The 27,486-nt window shown below is 42.6% G+C and overlaps 2 protein-coding genes across 2 annotated transcripts in view; one reads left to right on the top strand and one right to left on the bottom strand.

The window, feature by feature from the left end:
- The window catches only part of TRMT2B (tRNA methyltransferase 2 homolog B), an 84,259-nt gene that overhangs the window by 22,612 nt on the left and 34,161 nt on the right, over window positions 1-27,486 (bottom strand).
- On the top strand, window positions 2,010-12,191 carry ARL13A (ARF like GTPase 13A). The gene is made up of 8 exons (XM_060002013.1): window positions 2,010-2,294; window positions 2,664-2,734; window positions 7,479-7,728; window positions 8,622-8,727; window positions 9,240-9,427; window positions 10,272-10,362; window positions 10,458-10,620; window positions 12,061-12,191. The coding sequence occupies exons 1-8, from the start codon at window positions 2,236-2,238 to the stop codon at window positions 12,189-12,191; spliced, it is 1,059 nt and encodes a 352-aa protein (XP_059857996.1). The 5' UTR covers window positions 2,010-2,235.

Below are 27,486 nucleotides of genomic sequence, written 5' to 3'. Positions count from 1 at the left end.
AATTGCTTTACAATGGTGTGTTAGTTTCTGCTTTATAACAAAGTGAATCAGCTATACAAATACATATATCCCCATATCTCCTCCCTCTTGAATCTCCCTCCCACCCTCCCTACCCCACCGCTCTAGGTGGTCACAAAGCACCGAGCTGATCTCCCTGTGCTATGTGGCTGCTTCCCACTAGCTATCTATTTTACGTTTGGTAGTGTATATATGTCCATGCCACTCTCTCACTTCGTCCCAGCTTACCCTTCCCCCTCCCCGTGTCCTCAAGTCCATTCTCTATGTCTGCATCTTTATTCCTGTCCTGCCCCTAGGTTCTTCATGACATTTTTTTTCTTAAATTCCATATATATGTGTCAGCATACGGTATTTGTCTTTCTCTTTCTGACTTACTTCACTCTGTATGACAGACTCTAGGTCCATCCACCTCACTACAAATGACTCAATTTCATTTCTTTTTATGGCTAATATTGCACTGTATATATGTGCCACATCTTTATCCATTCATCTGTCGATGGACACTTAGGTTGCTTACATGTCCTGGCTAAATAGAGCTGCAATGAACATTGTGGTACATGATCCTTCTTTAAGATATGTTCTTAATGAAGAATTTGTGTGATGCCAGTTTGACCTTTTTTAGTGGTACTAACAAATACAGACTGCCTGAGATCAAGTTAGGAAGCTTTGCTAATTATCAGGAAGTAGACATGAAGCTGCTACTTCTTGTCTCAAAGGGAGATGGCTATCATGGAACCCAGACAATCAGACTCTGGTGTTTCAGGCTCCAGGTCTTATCAGTTTCATGAGCAAAGCTGGAGTAAGGCTGGTTTTGATCACAGGCCACATATAAGGTTTCCCTTTCATCTGGCATAAGCCAGAGCTATTCTCCAGGAGGTCCTTATGGGAATCCAAATAATTTTCTAGGGAATGAACTATGCTCTAAAACATGCTATGAAATGTGAGTCCCTATTTGGGGATGGCTATTCTCTAAAACAGTGGGTGACTCTGCAGAACCCTGCTAAGTTATTCATTGATAAGCTGGCACATACACTGTGCTCATCAGATAGCTAAGAAAAGCCCATCTGAGTATCAGCCTAAGTCCTTTGTTAACCCAACCAGAGCTTCCCCCAGCTCTGGGCCCCAACGTAATTAGTCATTAGGAAAATATAAAGCAAAACCACAATTAGATACCACTTCACATCCACTAGTATGGCTATAAAAAATACAGTGAGAGTTGGCGAGGATGTGGAGAAATTTGAACCATCCTGCCTTGCTGGTAGGAATGTAAAATGTAGAAACAATCTGACACTTCCTAAAAAGGTTAAACATAGAGTTATCATATGACCGAGCAATTACACTCCTAGGTATATACCCAAGAGAACTGAAAACATATGTCCTCACAAAACTTGTACACACATGTATATAGCAGGATTATTCATAAGAGTCAAAAAGTAAATACAATCCAAATGTCCATCAACTGATGAATGGATAAACAAAAGGTGGTATATCCATACAATGGAATATTATTCAGCCATAAAAAGTAATGAAATACTAATACATGCTAAAACACGGATTAACTGTAAAGTGACTGTGTAAATTACCCTTTCTACTTAGGCAATCACTTCCAAATACGGCTGTACTTTGATATCACCTGGGGAGCTTATGCTGCTCCCTGAGAATCTTTGAGAGTAGGGTACCTGGACTGATGTTTGAAATCAGTTAGAGTAGATGATCTCTAAAATCCCTTATAGCACTAGGAATTGTATGAAATCTATGATAGTGGGTCACCAACACCCACATTTTGGAAGCACAGGCAGTAAGAGAACCAAGCCCAATGAACTGTTGTTCATTAGAACAGGTCTTCCAATTGAACTCTAAGCTGGTTCTTCTCCAAGGCATCTCTCCACCCCACCCGCACCCCCAAGGTTGCATGAAGATATTCATAACAGGAATGAACTATGGCTGAAGGGATAGGTCACACCTGATGCCATCATGCCTATGTGGGTTGCTTTAATAAGAAATCACCCCATTTTGCCACTAGAGTTGACGATAACCAGTCCCTCCCTCTATGACATAGACAAGGTTGGATAGAATGAAGTAATGGACTTCTGACAGTCCCAGGCTTCCTGTTTATCAGTACCTGTGTACTCATAAGCTGATTTAGGTTCAGAGTTAATAATGGGGCTGATTTCTTGTTTACTTGTTTCCCTTAATATTAAAGAACTAAGCTGAATCATGTTCCGGATACTGACCTCCTGCTGGCCTCGTGTAAACGCAACTGAAGAGACACGAAGGTAATACTGTAATTATTTCTCTAGACCTGTTCCACCATTTCCTCCAATGTACCTGCCCACAGTCCCTCAAAGAACAAATCTTTATGATATATATTATTAGGGGAAGTGACTAAGTAGTGTCTACAAGATTAAGGGCAGGGTTGGGGGAGGATGGCCAATTCTATAAGGCAAGTGAATCAGGGAAGAAAAGCATCCTTGGAGGCTTTGGGGAGGGGTCCCCACACCACCTTCTACCACCTGGCTGTGCCTTTTATGACTGCATTGGGACCACTGCAGGCAGAGCCCCAAACACCAAGGAAGAGTATAATTCTTTCTTTAGCCTAAGAACTAACAGTACTTTTAAAGCTTTGGCTCATTTTCCATTTCTAGGAATGTGACCATCATTATCATTGGACTGGACAACTCAGGCAAAACTGTTCTTGTGAAGGCATTCCAGAGACGTAAGGAATTGAGAGTATTAGATCCTGGTTTAGGTCTCCCATGGGTCCCAGCGACCAATGAAACAATCATTCCTTCCTAGCCTTACTTCATGACCCTTGAGTTTCCTCTTTTAAGGTAAACACTTCCACACACACACACACACACACACACACACACACACTCTCACTCTCTCTCTCTCTCTCTCTCTCTCTCTCTCTCTCTGCTCTCCTTGGGTGTTATCAGCATGTTTATGTAATGCCTGTCACCTGCTCCCTTTATAAGATATCCTAATTGAAGGTCTTCTCATAATGTCAGTATGAATGAACTCAGACTATGTAAAGCACCACAGTCGATTAGGAAGGATAGCATGTTTGAAAGTGTCTAGTTTCAGAGCTCAATTAAAGTGGAATTTGGTCTAGATAAGAGAGACAAGTGGGGGATGATGAAGAAGTTCAATAACGTGAAACTCTTTGTGACAGTTCATATAGAGGGTTGGAGCTTGAGAAATGGTGTCAGTTCAGAGACGTGCAAGTTTAATACCAAATCTCCAGTTTAATACCTTGACATTTCAAGAAGCCGTTACACAGAATTTCAGGGAGCTACTTTTCCGGTTGTGAAGACACAGCTAACTGCTAGCCAATCAAAGAGCCCAACACAGTGGTTGGCACAGGATGCCCTCCACTGATTTTTATTAAATAAAAGAAGGGTTATGATGAGGTGGTTGTTTTATATAGGCTGGCAGCAATCTACAAAGTAGAGGAAAGGGCTAACTTGACTCCTCTGCCTCTGGCCTACTTGAAGCCAGCATCAATTTCGTTGAAACACAGCAACAGCCTGCTGGCTGATCTTGCCGTCTGTAGCTGTCTCCCCAGTATTCAGTCCACACAGCTGCCCGAAGGACTTAATGCAAACATCTGATCATGACCCAACCCTGCATGAAACCACTCAATGCCTCCCTGTTGTCATCAAAATAAAACTTAAGTTCCTCAGCTGCACACAAGGAAGGCCCTCCATGATTTGGTCCCTGATTTTTCCAGCTTCATTTCCCATGCTCTGCACATAGGCCCCTTGATGGAGCCAAAACAAATGACTTGCCATTCATCTGCCACTATACCATTCTAGTTCACATGCCCACGCTTTCTGTACATGCTCTCCTGCTACCTAGCATTTCATCCCCTCCATCATCTACCTGCTTAATCAAATGCCTCAAGACACAGCCTAAGCTTGACCTCAGGAAAGCCATCCCTAATGCCCAGCGCCTCCTTCTTCAGCTTCTACTCTATTCTGTGCCTCCCTCGATCATGCACTTATCACAACATCACTGCACAACTGCAAGTCCATCCCCTACACTGTGAGCCCTTGAGGAAAAATAATGGATTTTTTTCAGCTCTGTATCTTCAGTCTCTGTACTTTTAGTACGTTCAGGTAGGTACTCATTCACTTGTGGAATGAATGTTCTCCCTCATTCCACCATCCTCCTCAGGCTACATGTTGCCTCATTCCAACTTTTCCCTCTCTTCCCCTCCCCCCACCCTCAGAGTGGCAGCCCCAAGCACATTTTAGCCAATGGTTCAGCCTGGTATCCCACCTTATGGGCAGCAGACTTGACTGCCTCTCCCAATTCTGATTGGCAGAAATGGTAAAAAGGTAAGCAGCACCAAGAAAATCAAGGAGCCAGGGTAAATCACAAAATTACTGATAAAAGTGGGGATAATTTTTAGAGCCCAACTCAGCCCCACCCCTAGATTCCCATCCAGTCTGGGTGGGGCCCGGGAATCTATGTTTTAAGAACTCCCCAGGCCTTTCAATTGGCCAGTCAGCTTTGGGAAGCACTCATCTGTAATTAGCCCTATGCTATTTTGCCTATGAGAATAGCATCTGCTTTCCATTCTAATTCCTGGAGGACAGAGCCTGGAGTCTATTTAATTTGTTACTGTATAACTTGCCTTGTGCTTGGTGAATAACTTGGGGCTGATTGATAAACCAATAGGTTTATGGTTGTGACTTCATTCACGGAGAAGTTTTTAATGGCTAAGAAGCAAAGTGCCACTGATGTCACATTCTAAAGAACATCGCAGGCCACCTCTGTCCATGCAGGACTGCCAGAGTCAATCTAGTAGGTTCCTCTGTACCCAAAATGCAATAGCTTGCCCCCCCACCAGCTCCTGCAAATGTTTATGATTGCCAAAAACAGATAACAGCCTAGGGAGGAAGTTCCAATCTACAAGTAGTAACTTGTGTGAATCTCTGAAGACACCAGCTATAAAATATTTGGGGACATAAGCCATTATCATTAACAACATCATTCACTATAACTATTTTGTCTGGCATGGTCATATGGGGCAAGAAACCCAAGCATGAGCACAAGCAGGTGCCCTAAATGAGGGCGTTTAAAGCAGTTTCTCTCAAACCCGGCTATACATTTCAATCATCTGGGGAGCTTTAAAAGAAAATGCTGCTTGAGCCCCGCCCCAGATCTATGGCATCAAACTCTCAGAGAATGAGGCCTAATGTCATAGGTTTTAAAAGCTCCACAGGTGATCCTGAAGCATAGTCAGTACTGAGAGCCAAAAATCAGAATCACCTGAAGAGCTTTCACACCAACTGATCTGGGACCTGAAGGTTCAGATATTTTGGCCTGGAGAAGGCCCAGGGAATCAAAATCTTAACAAGCGCACCAGATGATGCTGAGACACAACAGGCATGAATTTTACTGCTCTTTAAGGCAGTGGGTCTCAAAATGTAAGGTGCAGAAGAATCACCTGGGGATTTTGTTAAATGTAGGAGTTTGCTAAACATACAGATGCTTGGGTCCCAAGCCTAGAGATTCTGATTCATTTGGTACAGGGTAGGGCTTAACAATCACCCACATGTAACTCTAAAGCAGACAGTCCCCAAACTATGCTTTATGCAACACTCTGCTAGGGATATAGAAATGGATTCATCTCAGTACCTGTCCTCAGAGTGTTTATAAATTAATAGAGGAAATAAGAGAAATGTAAATTTTCAGGGGACAACTTCTGGTGGCATCTAGAGTTTGCCAACAGTACATTGAATTATTGAAGAAATGGTAAGGTTTCAAGTAAAAAGAAAAAAAATGGGGAAAGATAAAGCTTGCACTGATACTGAAAACAAGATTTTAAAATTACCTTTAGAGTTTTAACCTCTTCACTTATTATTTTTAAGTAGTCTAATACAGACATAACAAATAACACATCAAAGCTGTGACTGAAAATCATATGTTCTGTGAAAGCTATAATTAAAAATAAATCATTGACTAACATAAAAACAGAAGAGGACATTATGAGATGACATTAAAATGTAATAATATGTACATATACACACATATAGAGAGAAATGTATACATGTAAATGTGTGTATAATCATACATTTCCAAAGATCTGAAAGCATCCTATTAACTTGTCAGCTAAACGACTTATTCTGGCAATCCTATGGAAAATGTTCCAGGTAGATTTGAAACTATAAATAAGAAGCTACTGATTCTGGTCTTAGAACTCCCAGGTATGAGTGTAGAGAATCTATAAAATCATTTTGCTACTAATATGGGCAGAGAGCTGGGCCAGAACGGTCAGTTCAACAGACTGGAATGTGTCTATGGACTGTCATGCTGAACCACATTTCTCTGGGGGCTGAGTGAAGGGTGGAATACCCTGTGGGATTGTATGGTCTGGCCATAGCCTTGAAAGGGCAAAGGTATCTGAGTTTGGCATGGTTTCTCGGAGGAGATAGGAGGAAGAGGACTTCATACGCTCATCCACAGTAACAGGTACCATAAACATTTACTGAACACCTACTGTGCATAAGGGAATGCAGAGCCCCTCCCTCACAGAGCTTAGATTTTAGCTGGGGAGACAGGACATGCACAGAATGAGGTGAAGGGCCAATTTAACAGGTCATGTGTTCAAAAAGAGAGAGAAGTAAGAGCTGGACTGGTCAGAGAAGCTTCCTAAAGTAAGTGGTACTTGAGCTGGGCCTTGAAGAAAGGATGCGAGAGAAGAACGTCCTGTTCATTCATTCATTCATTCACTCATCAAATTCATTCAACAAATATTTATTGAGCACCTGTGTGCCAACCTCTGTGCTTGGCATTATGTATATAACAGTAAGTAAAACTGAAGGGATTCCTATCCTGTTGCAGTTTATAACCCAGATAAATAAATCATAGAATTTATAACACTGTAATATGTGCTGTGATGGTGGTAAGCCCAGAAGAAAGTGGGGGATGGTGGTGTGAGTTAGAGAAAACTTTCTAGAAGGAACAAGATCTAAATTGATATTTAAAAAACAAAATAGGTGTTAACCAAGCAGAGAGTAGTGGAAGAGTGTTCTAACCAGCAGGAATAGCATCTTGTGAAGGCCCAGGGCAAGAAAGAGCATGACAATCATGTGGAGTGGGGGGTAGAGAGGCACATGAATCAAGAAGCATAGGGAGGAAGAGACTGGGTACCAGGGACCCTGGACACCAGTCAGGGAAGAGATGGATCTGGCAGGTTAGGAGGCAAAGGAGTCTGTATTCTACCTTCGGAGCAGTGGGTACTCACGGAAGGTTACTGAGCCAGGAGAGGGTAGCATGAGCAAAGTGCGGTTTAGGAGGATGGATTGGCGAGCATGAGCCAGATGGCAGGATACATTCGTAGGATTCCTCAGGGCAGGCTCTAGTCAAAGTTCAGATCATCGTTTAACAAATTCATCTAACTATAGCCCCATTTTGTTGTTGCTTCTCCTCTCTTCCCCCATGTATAGTACTCCCCAGTAGGACGGGCGGTAGTATGAAACCTGAACTGACCACACTCCTCCTGGATGATTATGAAGTTTCCGTCTATGATCTGAATGGAGACAGGAATGGCCGAGAAATCTGGCCAAGCTACTACGCGCAGGCACATGGACTTGTTTTTGTCCTGGATTCCAGTGACTTAAGCCGCATGCAGGAAGTGAAGGTCATCTTACCACACCTGCTGTCTGATGAAAGAGTGGCCGGGAAACCCATCCTATTGTAAGAGTCTGCCTTTGTGTCCAATTTCCCCTTCCCATTTTGTGCCTTTAGAAGAAGTAGACAGAGGAAGGGTTAAGTGGTCCCTGTGTCACATCCAGTTAGACTTCCTCTCCTCTTTGGCTGAGGGGGAGTGGCCCAGTCCTCTGGGGGCTGTTTTCAAGAGCCACTTTCTACCAGGCACTGCCATGGGGGAGCCTGTTACCTAACTGTGCAAAGGTAATTTTGAAGGCAAGCATCAGAGGGAAATGGAGAGTAATATCTGGATCTTCCACTGCACCCCCAGCCCCAACCCATCCCTCGACTCTTCCTGAAGACTGCCTTCCTAAATTTGCTTCTTTTTTCTGGCTTCAGGCTTTGACCCTGAGATGATGGCAGAAAACCCCTATTTTGTATATTCAGTGCCAATGGCCTCCTCCCCTGGTAAACTGCCCGAGAGTTATGTAACTAACTCTTACCCCAGGGTGATGATTCAGGTGGCCAGTCAATCCTCACCCCTCCCCCACTCCCTTTTAGCCTTTTTTGTTCCCCGTTAGGACCACCAACCCAAGCGTGGACAGAGTTTGGGGGAGGATGTAGAAGCGCCAAATTCATTCGTATCCCAGTTAGCAATTCTAATTAAAGTTTGATGGTGTAGTGTAGAGGAAGTGAGAAATGAGGCCTGGGGATTATCTCGGATTCAAATTACTTGTGCTATTCTTTCCTCCACTGAGAGTTGGCTAGAAAAATGTCGGGCTCATCGCACTGGGTATGGCTTAAAAGCTAGTCCCTGGATATGTAGCAGCTGTACTAGAATTGGTTGTCCCCCTCTTTCCCTTCTTTTCTTTCCCTTGGCCTCTATCTCGGTTTTACTCTTCCTCTCTTCTTCCCTCCCTCTCTCCAATGCCCGGCTTTAGCCTGGCCAACAAGCAAGACAAGAAGGACGCCTTGCTACTTCGTGATATTACTGAATATCTGCTGCTGGAAAGGCTAACAAACAAGAACCAGTCCCTGTGCCGAGTGGTAAGTGTCTAGCCCTCCCCTCCCTTGTCCTCTCAAGCAAGGCCGATGCCTCCCTTGGCCCATAATCAGCCTCCTATGCCGGGTCTTAGGCAGAGCCTCTCTTTGCCAGGCAACAACTACAGTGATGATTTCTGACTCAACAGTGATAATAAATATCACACTCTTACAACACTTTCACATCTGTTTTCTCATTAGGCCTGCAAAATAGCTCTTTAAAGTTGGAAGTTTCAATAGCTTCATTTTATGGTTAAGAAAGTTAAGGCTCAGAGACTCTGAGTGACCTGTCCGAGATCACACATCCAAGACATTACACTTGATTAAAGGATCTTAGCTTTTGTACCTTTCATATACCTTCTCAGGAGTGAATGCTGAGAATCTCCTAGGAAGTCTTAAGAGCCTCTCTAGGCACAGCAGAGCTTATGTGCACCTGTGCTCTTTGGCTGAGGGTGACTGGGACTGTGAACCCCAGGGGTCCCAGGTTGCTGGGCTGGAGCCTTCTCTTTTTGTCACAGGAGCCCTGTTCAGCCATCAAAAACCGCCAGAGAAGGAACCATGAGCCTATAATTGGAGGCCTGCGCTGGCTGTTATCTGCCATTGGGGATAAATATGAAGAGCTGTGTGCTCACCAACAGCCACTCCCATCGAGCATCCCAGCCCCCAAGAGCACCAGAGGCTTTGGGGAAATATGCTCATCAGACAGGTACCAAGCTGTCTCTATTAGGTGTACTGATAAGAATAGATGAAAAAGGGCTTCCCTGGTGGCACAGTGGTTGAGAGTCCGCCTGCTGATGCAGGGGACACGGGTTCGTGTCCCAGTCCGGGAAGATCCCACGTGCCTCGGAGCGGCTAGGCCCGTGAGCCATGGCCGCTGAGCCTGCGCATCCCGAGCCTGTGCTCTGCAATGGGAGAGGCCACAACAGTGAGAGGCCCGCGTACCGCAAAAAAAAAAAAAAAAAAAAGAATAGATGCAAAAGTCAGTCTTCAACCTAAGCAGTGAGTTCTGGGAGGGGCATGGATTCTGTGCGGTGCTGAGCAAGTCTCTCAAGATCAGTTGGCCCAAATGGGGCGAGGGCAGTGACCACAAACATACCAACATTGTTAGGTACACCCTCCCCTCGGCACAATTTGAGTGGTCACGTCAGTGGGATAAGTTAAGTCATCAGTATTACATTGTCTCCAAAACAGGGTTTCAATTCCCTGGTTTGTCACAGAGAGGAGAAAAGGAGCACGAGCCCCTTAAGGAGCTTATTGGCAATATTCTATGGCTAAATACCCTGGAGGTGCCCCACATTCTCCGCTTCCTGTTCTCTGATCATCCCAATGATAAGGAAAGATGGGAGGGAACAGGAATATGGAAAAGAAGAAGAAAAATAAAGAAAACGGGGTGATCAAGGTTTTGAGGAATAAAAGGACTAAATGTCCTCTTGTTCTGTTGTCCCTTTAATTGTTCCAAAGACATATGGCAGGGATGGGGGGACAGCTGGATTTGATTAAGGAGCTTGCATCTGTTTTCACTATGGCTTTGTCCTTTCTATCTTCCCCAGCTTCACTACCAGGATGGGAAAGTCCGAAGAAAAAAGACAGCACCTAGGACAACACTCAATGGAACCTAGGCCTCTAAAGCCAATCCTACAGGTAAGTGGCTCACTAAATGTTATTGCCCCAGGGACCAATCCCTGAGCTCTCGGGCACCAACTGACTTTTTTTCCCTTCATCTTCCTGCTATACAGAAAGAAGGTATAACAAGACCTAAAAAGAACACATCAGTAACATTTGCTTTAGACGAACCCAAGGAGGAGGATGAATGTTATGGGGGAAATGGAGCTTGTAACACCACTGAGCCTGGCTACAATCAGAGTCCCCAGCTCCATATGCTGAGGAAGCTTTTTGAAGGTAATCCTGGATCAGTGGTTAGTCAGAGAAGAAAAGATATAAAGGCTTTTCCTCACAATTTATAAAACAGTATTCGTATTTTGAGTCCAAAACTCTTTTCTCATACTATGGTTGGTGGTCAGAAGAAAGATATGTAGATGAAGTGCTTGGGGATCACCCTCTGGCCGTCCAGTATGATGCCCCAAGATCTTTGTTTGGATGGCTATAAGGTTATCTTAAAGGTTATGATTTCCAGTGGTGGAAGTACAAATTGGTACAACTTTTAGGGAGAGTAGTTTGGTTGTATGTCTCCCCCCTACTCTCCCTCTCTCTCTCAATAGATATATATCGAGAACTTTAAAACTGTGGAAACCCTATGAGCCAATCATCTCATGTCTTGAACTGAAGCCAAAGATAATTACACAAGTACACAAAAAGGATGCTCATGGTTGCTCAATCATAGCATTGTGTATAACAGCTAAAAGTTGGAAACAAGCTAAATGCCTAACAATAGTGAATGGCTAAATCAATTATGGTGCACCCACACAATGGAATACTATGCAGACCTTAAAAGGGCTAATGTTGACTTATATTTACTGACATGGAAAGTTTTCCACAACCCAAAGTTTTGTTAGAGAAAATGGCAATTGAGAGCACAGCACATATAGCATGATGTGTACACATGCATAGAACATCTGGAGGGGAATCACCGAACACAAGCAGTGGTTTTCTCTAGGGGTAAGATTCTAGGTGATTTTGAGAAGAGCCAAGGTACCTTTCTTTGGATTTTTGTTATTACTGGAAATTTTTTTAATAATCATATATGATTTCTCCCAATATACTAAAGGCACTAAAAAAATCTGTGATGACTTAAAGGCCCATTGTTGTTAATGTCTTCTCCATCTCAGTGTTCCTTGGCCCCAGTCTCCATGACAATAAACTGTCAATATTATAATGTCACTTCTGCTCTCCAAAGGATCTGGCCCTTCAGGCTACCCCAGAGCCTTGGGTTGTTACACCTACACAGAGGGCCCTAGATAGGAACATTGAGGAGGAGAGAGGTACTGCTCTGGGAAGGAGGATGAGAGGTGAGTGGATGGAATCTGGCAGAAGAGTGGAGGAAGTGTCTTTCTAGATGTCAGAATCTACCTTTAAATCTCTGTCCAAAATTGAAATCCATTTTTCATTTCTATAACCTCAGAACCAAGGGCAAAAACGAGAGAAGACACTGGGGACCTTGGAAAGTAGCTAACACCCTCCTCACCTGGATGGACAGGAAGCCTGGTGCTTAGCTTTGCTTGCAGTGACTACCTATTTTCTTTCTTTTTTTAGACTTTTAACAGAGTGCTAAAGAGGAAAATGAAGGGAAGTCAAAAGAAACATCTCATATCCCTCCTTTAGTAAATGGGTTCATCTACAGAACCATTAGGATTATTCAGTTTTTCAATTTCTGTTTGTTAGTACCTCTACAGTCCCCCTACAACTCCACCTACTCTATCATAATATCCCTGAGAACTCCCATTGTGCCTGTACATCGACATTCGAGCCATAAAATGAATCTTATCCCCACCGAGAGGCTCAAGAACAGTTAGGCGGCATCCGTTTGAGAGTGAAGACAACGTTGGCAAAGAAGATCAGAGCCTTGACGTCTTTGTACCCAGGTGCTCCCGATGAAGTTTGTGAGCAGCATGTTGTGGGTGACCAACTGCAGTTGAGCCTTAGAAGTACAGGGTCAGTTTAGAATTACATTTTCCCCCTATGTTCTTGGGTGGAAGGGGACTGGCATAAATAAATAGAACTGTTCTGCTGAGAATTATGCTCTGCTGAATCAATTTCAATCACGCCTCTGAAAACAACTCAGTTTTAAATTCCCTACCACTGTCTGAGAAGCCTGGCGACAATTCTTTTGTTGTCCCTTCAGGAATAGCAATTGCTGTCTCTCCTAACACTTAGGTTAGGTATGCAAAAACCGTACGAGCTTAAACACATTCAACTCTCCATCCCAAGGAAGGCAGTAGTAGTGGTGGTAATCATTCTTCACTATTAGTTCAGCTGTTACTTTCACCATCAATACCACAGCCCCCATTTACTGAGTGCCTTCTGGATGTCAGACGCAGCACTAAGCTCTTCACGTTCATTATCTTATTCACAAAAACCTTGGGGGTAGGCAGTATACCTGCCTGCATTTTACAGATGAAGAAACTAAGGGGTAGGGAAGTTAAATAACTTATCCAAGGTCCCACAGCCTGTAAGATGCAGAGCAGGGAACCAAATCCAGATCTGACTCTAGAGCTACTTTAGGCCAGAAAGATCTGCTTATGCTTTGCTCAAACTCTACCCAGAAAGAGAAAGCTATACCCAGGAAAGATGCTGAAGCCTCACCACGCCCATGTCAGAACTACGTTGACAGCAATAAGCACACCCATGGTAGTGGCAGACACGGGTGAGTGAGCACTTCCATTCTGCCAGACGCTGGGCTAAGTGGTTTACATACATTACTGCCTTGCATCGTCACAAGCCTATGAGGTCGGTTCTATTATCATCATCTTGCAGAGGCAGAAATTAATGTTCAGAGAGGTCAAATCATTTACCCCAGGGCACCCATTAGGAAATGGCAGAACTGGTTTTCAAACTAAGCTCCAACTCCATAACTCATGCTCTTAATTCCTATCCTATATGGTCTCACCAGGCAGTATAAACCAACTAGCCTATAATTGTTTCTGAGAGATAGAAACCTGGCACATAAAGGATCAGTCTCACAACCCCTTCTGGAGGGCCTGACACTGTCAAAGACTGCAGCATTTGTTTTATGCATTGCATATGGCCTCATGTCCAAGAGGATCACCCCAGGCACTTTGTGGGTCTTTGACAGGATTCTGACTAAGGCTCAGCTTATTAGTCATGGAGCTGGAAGGAACCTTACACCTCTAGTCCAACCCCAGTTGTTATACAGATTAGGAATTTGGTACAGAAAGGTTAAGTGACTTGCCCATGACTGTAGAGCGATCACTGACAGACATGCTCCTAAAATCCAGATCTCCTGCATGCCCAAGCCAGTGTGCTATCTTCCATGCCCCAATGTACTACACCCTCTCTGGGGCTTCTCTGGCCACTCTTGACCCACCTACTTTCCTCCAATTTGCCCAATAAATATCACTGGAGAATTCTGCTGACAATCATTCTCACCCAGGGACGCAGCAAATACCTCTACTGAAGAACAGTTTTATCAGGCAGGAGACTATAATTCAACAAACCAAGGTTCTTCAGAAAATTGGACCACCCACATTTCTCTATATGGCATGTATGTCTATGAGGCAGGCATACTTTCTCAGCCAAGAGAGAAGGAAAAGTATGGCTAAAAGGGTGTGGGAATGCTATCTATGAATATGGGCAGGGTGGAGAATTTAGGTTGAAACGACCTCTGACAAAACTGAATTTCAGTATATTGGCATACTTCCCTTTGTACAATATATGTGTTCCTGGGTGTCAACCAAATTTTCCTACATAAAATCTATCAACCAAAATTATTTAAAGAGGGCTTCCCTGGTGGCAGAATGGTTAAGAATCCGCCTGCCAATGTAGGGGACACAAGTTCCAGCCCTGGTCCGGGAAGATCCCACATGCTGTGGAGCAACTAAGCCTGTGTGCCACAACCACTGAGCCTGCACTCTAGAGCCCACGAGCCACAATTACTGAACCCTGCGTGCTACAACTACTGAAGCCCACACGCCTAGAGCCCATGCTCTGTAACGAGAAGCCACCACAATGAGAAGCCCACGCACCTCAACGAAGAGTAGCCCCCGCTCGCCACAACTCAAGAAAGCCCACAGGCAGCAATGAAGACCCAACGCAGCAATCAATCAATCAATAATAAAATGAATAAATAATAAAATGATTAATAAATAAAAATTTAAAGAATACCCCCCAATACAGCCAGCATACTCTTATTTAACATCTTTACTGAAGTATAATTGCTTTACAATGTTTAGTTGCTGCTGTATAACAAAGTGAATCAGCTATATGTATACATATATCCCCATATCCCCTCCCTCTTCTGTCTCCCTCCCACCCTCCCCATCCCACCCCTCCAGGTGGTCACAAAGCACTGAGCTGATCTCCCTGTGCAATGCGGCTGCTTCCCATTAGCTATCTATTTTACATTTGGTAGAGTATGTATGTCAACGCTATTCTCTCACTTCGTCCCAGTTTACCCTTCCCCCTTCCTGTGTCAAGTGCATTCTCTACATCTGTGTCTTTATTCCTATCCTGCCCCTAGGTTCTTCAGAACCATTTTTTTCCCTTAGATTCCATATATATGTTTTAGCATATGGTATTTGTTTTTCTCTTCCTGACTTACTTCACTCTGTATGACAGACTCTAGGTCCATCCACCTCACTACAAATAACTCAATTTCATTTCTTTTTATGGCTGAGTAATATTCCACTGTACAATGTGCCACACCTTCTTTATTCATCTGTTGATGGACACTTAGGTTGCTTCCATGTCCTGGCTATTGTAAACAGTGCTGCAAAGAACACTGTGGTACATGACTCTTTGAATTGTGGTTTCTCAGGGTATATGCCCAGGAGTGGGATTGCTGGGTCATATGGTAGTTCTATTTGTAGCTTCTTAAGGAACCTCCATACTGTTCTCCATTGTGGCTGTATCAATTTACATTCCCACCAACAGTGCAAGAGGGTTCCCTTTTCTCCACACCCTCTCCAGCATTTATTGTTTCTAGATTTTTTGATGATGGCCATTCGGACCAGTGTGAGGTGATACCTGACTGTAGTTTTGATTTGCATTTCTCTAATGATTAGTGATGTTGAGCATTCTTTCATGTGTTTGTTGGCAGTCTGCATATCTTCTTTGGAGAAATGTCTGTTTAGGTCTTCTGTCCATTTTTGGATTGGGTTGTTTGTTTTTTTGATATTGAGCTGCATGAGCTGCTTGTAAATTTTGGAGATTAATCCTCTGTCAGCTGCTTCATTTGCAAATATTTTCTCTCATTCTGAGGGTTGTCTTTTGGTCTTGTTTATGGTTTCCTTTGCTGTGCAAAAGCTTTGAAGTTTCATTAGGTCCCATTTGTTTATTTTTGTTTTTATTTCCATTTCTCTAGGAGGTGGGTCAAAAGGATCTTCCTGTGATTTATGTCATAGAGTGTTCTGCCTATGTTTTCCTCTGAGAGTTTTATAGTGTCTGGCCTTACATTTAGGTCTTTAATCCATTTTGAGTTTATTTTTGTGTATGGTGTTAGGGAGTGTTCTAATTTCATTCTTTTACATGTAGCTGTCCAGTTTTCCCAGCACCACTTATTGAAGAGGCTGTCTTTTCTCCACTGTATACTCTAGCCTCCTTTATCAAAGATAAGGTGACCAAAGGTGCATGGGTTTATCTCTGGGCTTTCTATCCTGTTCCATTGATCTATATTTCTGTTTTTGTGACAGTACCATACTGTCTTGATTACTGTAGCTTGTAGTATAGTCTTAAGTCCAGGAGCCTGATTCCTCCGGCTCCGTTTTTCTTTCTCAAGATTGCTTTGGCTATTCGGGGTCTTTTGTGTTTCCATACAAATTGTGAACTTTTTTGTTCTAGTTCTGTGAAAAATGCCATAGGTGGTTTGATGGGAATTGCATTGAATCTATAGTCATTTTCACAATGTTGATTCTTCCAATCCAAGAACATGGTATATATCCCTCCATCTGTTTGTATCATCTTTAATTTCTTTCATCAGTGTCTTAGTTTCCTGCATACAGGTCTTTTTTCTCCTTAGGTAGGTCTATTCCTAGGTATTTTATGCTTTTTGTTGCAATGGTAAATGGGAGTGTTTCTTTAATTTCTCTTTCAGATTTTTCATCATTAGTGTATTCTTATTTATTTTTCAGTGAACAGTTTGGTTGCTGCAGGCTGTTACCATACTCCAAACCCCTTATCAAGCTGGGTGGCCAAGCAATTTCCCCCAGTGAAGACTGGAATAAGAGTATGTACCTAACGGGCTTGTTGGGAGAATCAAAGGGGACAATCCAGAGCAAAATGCTTAGCAGAGTGCCTGGCACATAATAAGTAGCTCATGAAATGTTAGCTACTATTATTATGATTAGGGGAGGATCTTAGATCATTAGATAGCTATACCCCCTTTCTGAGAGAAGTATCCTCTTTTCTGCAAAGAACAACCCAAAGAGAGAGGTCTTAGATTCTAAAATACAAATAGTATAGGGATCTAGGGTAACTATAACCACTGCCAAGCAATGATTCCCAGGTTTGAGAATCCTAAACCTGCCAAAGAAGTCTTACAAATCTGTCTTAGCGTGGCAGCCCAGGAACCAAGATCAGTGAGAGTTTCTTGAGCCTTGAGGGTAAATTTTCTTTCAGGCAAGCGGTTGCCTTGGAGTTTCTCTCATTGTCAAGGTCTTGGCCTCCCTCCTCCAGGATTTTTAAAGTCTAGCTCCTGTCAGAGACACTTTGAACATATAACCCTGGCCCATCATTCAACAAGCCCCATGTGGCTCCGGATACTTGTCCACTTTGTCTTGAAAGACAGGTCTGGGTTTTCAGACTAGAGAATTCCATATGTATAGGTAGAGGTGTCCCTCTGCTCTGAATGGTTTTTACTCCTGAAATCTTGTTACTACTCTTCATATACTGTTTCTACCCACCGTGTATTGCCCAATCAGTAAGGTTGGTATCCAGTATGATCTGCAGAACATGGGTCAGAGATTCAGTACACCATAAGGGTTAAGGAAGAACTGTGGTAATTTAGGGTTGGAGATGGAAACCAGGAATAACTAACCTAGTCACAAATCCCATGGAGATTTGAGTGTCTGGGCCATCCCAGTGGTGTTTCTAATATCACTCTTCCCTCCCAGTATCCTATTAAAAATCACTCGTTTTCAAGGCAGTTGCAACTGGCAAGACGTAACCAAATATACCGAACACAACACCACTCAGGAGAATTTTGCCAATTAGCATCCTTAACTATAAAACACCATTGGCTATGGGTGGAGTAGCGCTCAAGCCTGGACTCACTGCTTTGTCACTCACCCCTGTAAACCCTTTATTGGATGGGCCAAACTTGGATTTCTGACAGGAAGGGGTGTAGAGAACAGGAGCTCTATCGCCCAGCTTTCCAGGACTTGAAACCATCCCCCATCCCGCTTTATTTTCACAGGTGTGCCTAAAAGAACTGCAGCCATGGCGCCCCGACCTGTGCCTTATTCCTTTAGGTATAATAATCCATCCTCCCACTCCTCCTTGCCTTTTCTTCCATATCAAGTTACGTGGGAAACACAGGTGGAGTTGTTATCCCAGGCAAGAGAGAAAGCAGGAGGAACTTCCTGCTGTTGGCAGGGAGATAGTATCAGCTGAGGGTCGTGGGAGTCAGGGGGCTTGTACTTCCACTCCGGTGCCCCTGAAGTGCCCAGCTCAGGTTCAGGGAGCCCGGGAGGCTCTGCTGTCAGGTGCCGGGCAGAACGATGTTAACAAAGCCTCAAACTGCGCTGTTCTATGATGACTCAAGAATCCCACGCAATCCCACGCTCCTGCCAGTCGCCACTTCCAGGAGCTAAAATAGACCTCTGATGCTAAGAGACAGCAGGCCTTTTATATCTGCTCAGAAAAATGAGCCCAGCCCTAAGAACGATCCTGCTATTCAATACAATGGAATGTTATACGGCCATTAAAGATGCAAACTATGCACACTGTGCAGGTGGGAACCAGAATGCGAAATAATGTTACATGAAAACAGCAAAGTAGGAAATAGGTACACATGCCAATCACAACTATGGAAAACACACATCGAAGAGTTCATCCCTAAAGAACCAAAGAAAATGAAGAGCACCACAGTCCTTTGAGTTTCCACCCCCCCCCCCCACATACACACCACCTTTTATTATAATACACTTTTTTAAAACTGTCATGCTGGTCATGCTAGGTTACTGAGGCACCTGTCTTTTAAGTGACACAGGAGTTAACTCTGCAGATCATTTAATTCAGGGAATAAAGAAGAACTGAATGCTAAGGGGGCTGGTGCTTTAAAATGACTGGATTCTTCCTCTTCCCACGCCCCTTCTCAAGATCAGGGCACGTTATCATTCCAGGTTTAGCACTCCAATGAGAAATTCCTTCAAAACACCTAGCCCACCAAACTCTAAGATGGGAGTTTAAGGAAACATGTATTTGGACCTCTCTGAAGTCGGACTGCTGTGTTTTGAACTAAGCTAGCTTATATGGAGAGAAAGGAACTGTTTTTTGATAGGCTGACAGAAATTCCTCATTGAAAAAGAATTGCTAAATGCTCTCCCCCAACCCCACCCCTTGTCACCTTGTCACTGGTAGTGCTTAGAGTTAGCCAAACATCTAGCACATATTTGGGTGTCTGGGTGAGCACTATTCTCTTTCTGGGGTCCTGGCTTCAACACCTGCCCAGACTTGGTTTTTCTAGAATTAGCTTCCAATCAGTATGTTTAGTTTTTAAAAGACTATGTGTAGATATTTTTTAAAACTTTGTATTTTGAAATAATTTTAGATTTACAGAAGAGTTGTAAATATAGTACAAAGAGTTCCTAGATACCCTTCACCCAGCTTCCCCTAAGGTTAACAACTCATATAACTCTGGTATATTGATCAAAACTATGACATTAATGTTAGCACAATACTATTTACTAAACTACAGGGCTTCCCTGGTGGCGCAGTGGTTGAGAGTCCGCTTGCCGATGCAGGGGATACGGGTTCATGCCCCGGTCCGGGAAGATCCCACATGCCGCGGAGCGGCTGGGCCCGTGAGCCATGGCCGCTGAGCCTGCGCATCCGGAGCCTGTGCTCCGCAATGCGAGAGGCCACAACAGTGAGAGGCCCGCATACCGCAAAAAAACAAAAAACAAAAAACAAAAACTATTTACTAAACTACAGACTTCATTCATATTTCACCAGTTTTTCCACTAATGTCCTTCTTCTGTGCAGGATCCAATCCAGGATCCCATGTAGTGATTATATATAGAATGTTTAGTTAAAAAAAAACACCCCTAGAAACAAGTTTCCTTTTAGGAGGTGGAACAGGTAAGCCAGTAGGTGTCTGGGCAATTTATGATCCTGAGCTATTCTACCCAGAAGGGAACTCTATCACTTCTGTACCAAAGCCCTTAATTCAGAACACCTCATCATGGTTATTTTCAGAAAACATGTCTTACATCAGCACTTCTCACAGTAGTACAAAGGGATTTGACAAGTGGGTTATTTTAGCAACCAATATTATGAGGGTGACAAAATGAGCAGGATGGCCTTATCTGTTTCCTATGTGTCATTTTTCTTCAAACTGTATTGAAACTTTTTACTAGAAGCTGTAATATTTGAGTGTAACATAAATGCTGAGAAACACCCACACCAACAGGGAAGGTACTCTTTCCAATGTGTGTTTGGTTTTGTTTGCCTGAAATTAAGTATTGAAATCTTACAAAAACCAAATTGATTAGGTTATTTTGACTCGTTAATCTTGAGAGGAAAGGGAAAGCAGGCTATAACATCCATTTATTCCTTCAACAAATAATCGGATAATCAAGAATAACTCCCCCCTTAATCCATGCCAACTATGTGCCAGGCAATTTGCAAAGTGCTTTACAAATATTGTTTCCAGAGGATTTAAGAGGTTAAGTAACTCACCCAAGGTCACACAGCATAGAGTGATGGAGCCAGAATTCAAGGCTGGGTCAGCCTGATTCCAGAGCTGGTCGTCTTGGCCAGTACGCTATATTGCCGCTCTGAGCACCTGCTCCATTTCAGTCACTGCGCTGGGTGCTAGACAGAGATACAACACTGAACAGCCCTTATTCCCTCAAATCTTACAGTCTACTTGGAGGAGAGAGACCATTAAAGAGCTAAGTAACAGCCCTCTCTTCTCCTTAGGTATTCCTTGGATTGGTTACAAGTAAAGGTGATCAGTAAATGCAATCAGTGAATCCCAACACCTTTATATATTTAAATTCCTTTTTTAGGTCCTCAGAGAAAAGTCCTTTCCCCTCTGTGTACCCTGAGGATCCCTAACAGTTAGGAATGAACTTGAGGATACTGACATGTTCCTCCATTTTGTGGCTCTGGGCTAGATGTCAGCATTGCACACACACACCCCCACCCTGCCACTTAGTCTCCTTTGATGAGAAACAATGGGAACTATAATGTGCAGATACATATAATGATGAAATCAAATCAGCTGATGGAAATTTTTAAAGTCTGGGACACAATAATTATATTCCATTTCAACTGTCTTTTCACACTTGCATTAATTGGTGAGCTCTAAGGGAGCTTCAACTGGTTCATGACTATATGGCATTCCATTTTGAAATATATTTCTTAGAAAAATGACAATGATGACCCTGTAAATTATAAACTGGCAACGTGATTTTAAAAGTGAAGGGCTGGAAGACTTAAATCTCAGCAAATGACAATCATTCTCTTCTCTCTCCCAGCCTCCAAACAATCAAATACCCTAACCCTGTGGTTTTCGAGGCTGGCTGCATATGGGAATCACTGGGGAAACTTCAAAATTACCAATGCCTGTGTCCCACCCCCAGAGACTGTGAAGACTTAATTGATCTGGGGTGTGGCCTGGGTTTTGGAAGTTTTAAAAGAACCCCAGGGGATTTTAATGTGCAGACAAGTTTGGGAACCACAGCCCTAATCGGAGGACCATAACCCTGGCTGCACATTAGAATCATCTTCGGGGCATCTTTAAAAAGTCCAGATGCTTGGGCCACATCCCAGACCAGTTAAATTAGAAGATGTGGGGGTAGTGCTCAAGTCCCAGGAACCAGGATTTTTTGAGAAGGATTTTTCAAACAACCAGGATTTTTTGAACTCCCAGAGGAGTTCAATGTGCAGCCAAGGCTGAGAAGCACGGCCGTAGGTGCAACTCCACACTTGCAATAAGGGCAAAGGCAAAATTTGCACTCAGACGTTCAGCAACTCTAAGATGAGCCTAATGTGAAGAAGCCAGTTCTAGAAGCCAGGTGGGAAGCAGGCTGAGGACAAACCCTTAGAACAACTGTCCTACTTTAATATTAAAATGAGCTCACTTTTCTCTTGCCATGTATGAGGGTCAACTTTTAAGGCTTGTCTAGGATCACTAGTAACTGATGGTATCTAAGCCCCACTCCCTACCACACCCACCAAAATAACTGCAGAAAGAATGGGAAATAAAGTACTTTAAAGGGATGAAAACCTTTGCAAAGGGCTGCAAACCACTGCTCAGAGACCCTGCATGGATGTAGACAAGGAGGAAGCAGAAAAGCAAGCTATTTGACCTACGTATTATCCAACTAGTTAGTTTTTACCTGCAACTTCATGTGCATTTTTACTCACCAAGCCAAACTCTGGGCTTGGAGGAAAAAAGCCCTAGACCATGATTCTCAGCCTTACCTACACATTAGAGACATCTAGGGAGCTTTTAAAATAATGAGGCTAGGGCCACACCCAAAGTGAATTAAATCAATCTCTGAGGGGATGACATCCAGGAATCTCTGTTTTAAAAGGTCCCCAGAAAAAAAAAAAAAAGGTCCCCAGGTGAAAAGGTGAGGGAGAGGGATAAACTAGGAGGTTGGGATTAACATATACACACCACCATGTATAAACTAGATAATCAAAAAGGACCTACTGTATAGCACAGGGAACTCTACTCAATATTCTGTAATAACCTATATGGGAAAAGAATCTGAAAAAGAATCTGAAAAAGAATGGATATATGTATATGTATAACTAAATCACTTTTCTGTACACCTGAAACTAACATAACACTGTAAATCAACTATACTCCAATATAAAATAAACATTTCAAAAAATACATATCTTAAATAAAAATACTTTTAAAAGTAAAAATTGCTTAAAAATGCTAAAAAAAAAAGGTCCCCAGGTGATTCTAATGTTGCAACTGTAAAACAAAGAATATTGCCCACCATCCAGTTCTACCTTCAGTACACCCTGAAAGGAATGCAGAGCGAAGATCAAGAATGAGGCACTCTGCTCTGGGAAAACAGGCAGAACAAGCCCTCAGTTACAATATTTTCAGGAAAAATTTTTATGAACCCAGATTCTTGCATCTTCCCATACTTAGAAAAGCACTAAAATCATTAGCTAAGATGTCTGTGCCTCGTGACTAGCAGCAACCTTCTACCAGGATGTGTGCTTGGTTGCACATATCCCCTTCGCCAAAATCACATACATGCTGACCTCCCCCCTTACCTCTTTGGAGCAGTTCCTCAGAGCTCTCTGATAGGCTGTCTCCTGGGCTTTAGTCCTCAGTTAAGTCCCCAAATAAAACTGAACTCACAGCTCTCAAGTTATGCGTTTTTATTTCAGTTGACACAACCAAGGCTGAGAACTGTCACTCTAAACCAGTGGTTCTCAAACTTGAGTGTGCATCAGAGTCACCTGGAGGGCACATTAAATAAAACACACATAGCTGGGCCTCACCCTCAGAGGTTCTGATCCAGTTAGGGTGGAACCTGAAAGTCTGCATTTCTAACAGGCTCCTAGGTGATGCCAATGCTGTTGGTCCAGGGACCACACTTTGAAAGGTAGAGCTCCCCGTGGACCACTGGTTCTCAGCCTTGGCTGCACATGAGAATCACTGGTGGGCATTTAAAAAATACTGATGTCTGAGCCCCTCCCTAAACCAATTAAATTGTAATGTCTGAGGCCCAGGGATCAGCGTTTTTAAAGGTGATACAAATGTGCACTGAGGCTTGTGATCCACTGCCCTAGACCTAGATATTTTACAGCTGGAAGAGATCATTTAGTATAAACCCTTAAATTTCCTGAGAATTTATAGCTACTTTAGCTACTACTGGTCCAGATGTCCCAATCCCAATTTCCACTATTCTTCCTTAATCATTACTGTGTATTAACAATGGGGATTGTAAATCAACTATACTTCAATAAAATTAAAAATAATAATTAAAAAAACAATGTGACCAATTTAGGGTGACCAACTTGTTGTCCTGGTTTGCTTAGGACGCTCCTGGTTTTAGCACCGAAAGTTCCAGATTCAGAGTAAATCGGGACAGTTGGTCACTGTGGTAATGTTTTACAGCTCACAGATTGGAATACAGTACTATTAGATTTTTTAATTTTTTCTGTACGCGGGCCTCTCACTGTGGTGGCCTCTCCCGTTGCGGAGCAAGGCTCCGGACGCGCAGGCTCAGCGGCCATGGCTCACGGGCCCAGCCGCTCCGCGGCATGTGGGATCTTCCCGGACCGGGGCACGAACCCGTGTCCCCTGCATCGGCAGGCGGACTCTCAACCACTGCGCCACCAGGGAAGCCCAGTACTATTAGATTTTGCTTCTAACATCCAGCATCCATCCTCCACTAAAAGGAACCAGGGCTCCTTGGAAACAGCTGATTCCAGGACTAGGGCAGAGAAATGTATGGTGAGCCTAGGAATTTTCTGTCAGAATCTAAGGAAGTGCTCAAAGACTCATGGAAGCATGTCAAAAGGACTAAAGGGACTCCCACTGGCCAAACTGGAGAAAATTTGAGCATTACAAAGAAAATGCTGAACTGAATGTAAAGCACTGAATTTACATTAAGAAAAACACTGAATTAAGTGACTTCCAAAACAATAAGTAAAACTACTTCTCTACTATTGGAAGTAACTATTACATCAACTTGCTCTGAAAATTGGTATTCGAGGGAAAAGAATTAGGCCTTTACATGATCTTTTTGGTTCATATCCTATAGATGAGAAAAAGCTCATCTTTACAGAAGAATGCCAGCTAAGAAACATAGACTGGATGATAGAATTAGGAAATCACCATCTTGCAACCCCTGATTAAATCACAAAGTCAGGAAATACATTTTAAAAATTAGAAAAACAAATTACTGAGTGAGGAAACAGGAATTGATGGATGCTGAAATTTTAGGTGAGAGGTTATTGGGGAACAGGACAGTCACATGGTACCAAAGTAACACCCCAGATTTCTTGCTAATTAGGAAGAGAAAATTAAAATTACATGGAGAGTTCTGAGGGCCACCACCTTAACCATCACCTTTACTAAGAGTGGACAACTGCCATTATGTACCACTGGATGGGATGCTACATGAAGTACACAGCATTATTTATGAAGCATACTTATCAAAACTGAATCTAATCAAGCCTCTGGACCTAACAACTTCCAGTTTACAGGAAACTCAGGTGCTGGAAGGGAAAGCTAAACACCATCATAAGAAAACAAACCATCCTGGTTTACCCAGGACTGAGGACTGTCCAGGATGCAGGATCAGTGTTAAACCAGGAGAGTCCCAGGAAAACTAGGATGGTTGGGCACACACACAACAGTCAGAAAGATTCATAAGTGGGGCAGACCTGGTCTCTAAAAGTCAGTGATTAACAAAAAGTGGGGAGACTGTTCTAGATTAAAAGACACTAAAGAGAGACCACACTCAAATGCAACATGTGAACTGGCCATAAAAGACTTCAGGGGACAGCTGGGGAAATCTGAATATAGAGCCGTACTACTCAGCTAGCCCACAGATGTAAATGAACCAGGTCACTAATCACACTATTTAATCTGGCTGACATATTTTTGGTAAGAAAACTTCCTCAATGAAGGATGTGGTGCACTGATACACACTCTGGTACAAGCTCCTTATCTCCCTCTGAACCATCAAGCAGTTTGCAGACCACACGTTGGGAAGCACTGTACTAGATAATGGATAACACTAGCAAAGATCACTGAGGTACTGGTAATTTCTTTTTTGGCTGGGCTTACGGTATTATGGTTATGTAGAAAAATGTCCTTATACTTAGAAGATGGATGCTGAGACGTTTAAAGGTGAAGTGCCATGGTGTCTACCACTTACTTTCAAATGGTTTATCAAAGAATAGATACACACACAGATAAAGCAAATATGGCAAAATGTTAACATTTGTTGAATCCTGGCGGTGGGTATACTGGTGTTCATTGTATTATTCTTTCAACTTTCTTGTATGCCTAAAACTTTTCATTATAGAAATGACGAAAGCATAATTCTAAGATCATCTTACTTACAAGGTGTAACACTAACAGAATTACCTGGAAGCTGATTACCTACAGCTAATCCTATATTTATTCATCAGATATTCCTTAGGGGATAGCTAAGTTAAAAATAGAAAAATGAGTCGAGTTAGCCAAAAGAAAAAAGCACATTCCCAGCTGAGGAAACAGAATGAGAAAGGACCAGAATGGAAAAAAATTATCTTTTTCAAGGAAAGGAACTCAATGTGTATAGAAAAATGAGGCTACCCAGATTATGAAGGGGCTTTGAGGCTTCATGAAGAATCTGAGACTTAATTTTAAAGGCAAGAAGGAGCCCATAACAGACAGATTTCAAGCACCAGAGAAACACAATGAGACTGGCATTTTAGAAAACTCACTGTGGCTGTAGAGAACAGAATGGATGGGGGCAAGAATGAAGACAGCAGCACAAGTTAAGAACATGGCCCTTTCAGTAAATAATCTGGTGAGAGATGATGGTAACTTGTAGGGATGGAGACTTGGTGATACACTGCATGTGGGCAGAGGGTATGGGAAAAGAAGGACTCAGATATAATTCCCAGGCTTCTGGCTTGAGTGACCAAGTAGATCGGAGTCTGTCATACAGAGTGAAGTAAGTCAGAAAGAGAAAGACAAATACTGTATGCTAACACATATATATGGAATCTAAAAAAAAAAAAAAAAGGAAGAAACTGGTCAGAAGAACCTAGGGGCAAGATGGAATAAAGATGCAGACCTACTATAGAATGGACTTGAGGATGTGGGGAGGGGGAAGGGTAAGCTGGGAGAAAGTGAGAGAGTGGCATGGACATATATACACTACCAAAATAGAGTTAGTCGGAAGCAGCCGCATAGCACAGGGAGATCAGCTCGGTGCTTTGTGACCACCTGGAGGGATGGGATAGGGAGGGTGGGAGGGAGGGAGATGCAAGAGGGAAGAGATATGGGGACATATGTATATGTATAACAGATTCACTTTGAAAGCAGAAACTAACACAGCATTGTAAAGCAATTATACTCCAATAAAGATGTAAAAAAAAAAGATTGGAAATATAGGAGCAAGAACAGGTTTGGGGGAAAGATGTGAAGCATGCAACATTAGATATGTTGATTTCAGAGTACCTAGAAGATATCCAGGTGGAATCCACCTTGTCGGCAGTTGGATATGAGAATGAGAAAGATAACTCCAACTTCCGGTTTACATAACTAATAGATGGGATTGCCATTTACAGATATAGGCAACAAAGGAGGAGAAAATAAAAGTCACTTTTCATTTATGTTTTACATTAAGGTTTTTCAGCTACAAAAATAATATTATTTATATAAAATAAACTAGGGAAATGGAAACATAATGTATGTAATATACAAATATATATTATTTACATAAAATGAAAAATAGGGAAATGGGAATAAAACTTATCTGACTACCATTAATAAACATTTTTTTGTCATTTTAGATTATTTCCTTCTAATATTTTTTATATGGATATTTATATAGTAGCTTTAAGAGCCATATTTTTCTGAGAAAGGGGCTTCTCTAGAGGTATTTAGGATTGAGAAAAATTAAAAACACTAGCTGACCTGATATCAGTTTGTAAATCAGACAGTGCTCACTAAGTTACACGTCCTTAGTCTGTTAAGATTCAAAACATAATTTAATTGTTGGGCACGTATCCAAGAACAACTCCGGAGTTGAAGAAATCATGACTAGAGAACGTCAGTTTCAATACCCATACTACACAGCCCAATTATAGGTATTCAGTTTCTTCTTTGAAGCTCTCCTTTCCCATAGGGTCTCTACTACAACCACGTCTCCCTCCACAGGTGAGAGCTAATTGGTGGTATTGCTCCTAAGGGAAACCACATTT

Source organism: Delphinus delphis, chromosome X, assembly GCF_949987515.2.
Source record: "Delphinus delphis chromosome X, mDelDel1.2, whole genome shotgun sequence".
Lineage (NCBI taxonomy): Eukaryota > Metazoa > Chordata > Mammalia > Artiodactyla > Delphinidae > Delphinus > Delphinus delphis.
Note: the sequence above shows the minus strand (reverse complement) of the source record. Positions and strands in the feature narration are given on the sequence as shown.

What these genes read in the sequence shown, in the direction of transcription:
- ARL13A (XM_060002013.1), top strand. Translation starts at nt 2,236, where the DNA reads ATGTTCCGGATACTGACCTCCTGCTGGCCTCGTGTAAACGCAACTGAA. An exon ending in GCAACTGAAGAGACACGAAG is followed by an intron (nt 2,295 to 2,663) that starts GTAATACTGTAA and finishes TTCCATTTCTAG; the next exon opens with GAATGTGACCATCATTATCA. An exon ending in GCCGGGAAACCCATCCTATT is followed by an intron (nt 7,729 to 8,621) that starts GTAAGAGTCTGC and finishes GCCCGGCTTTAG; the next exon opens with CCTGGCCAACAAGCAAGACA.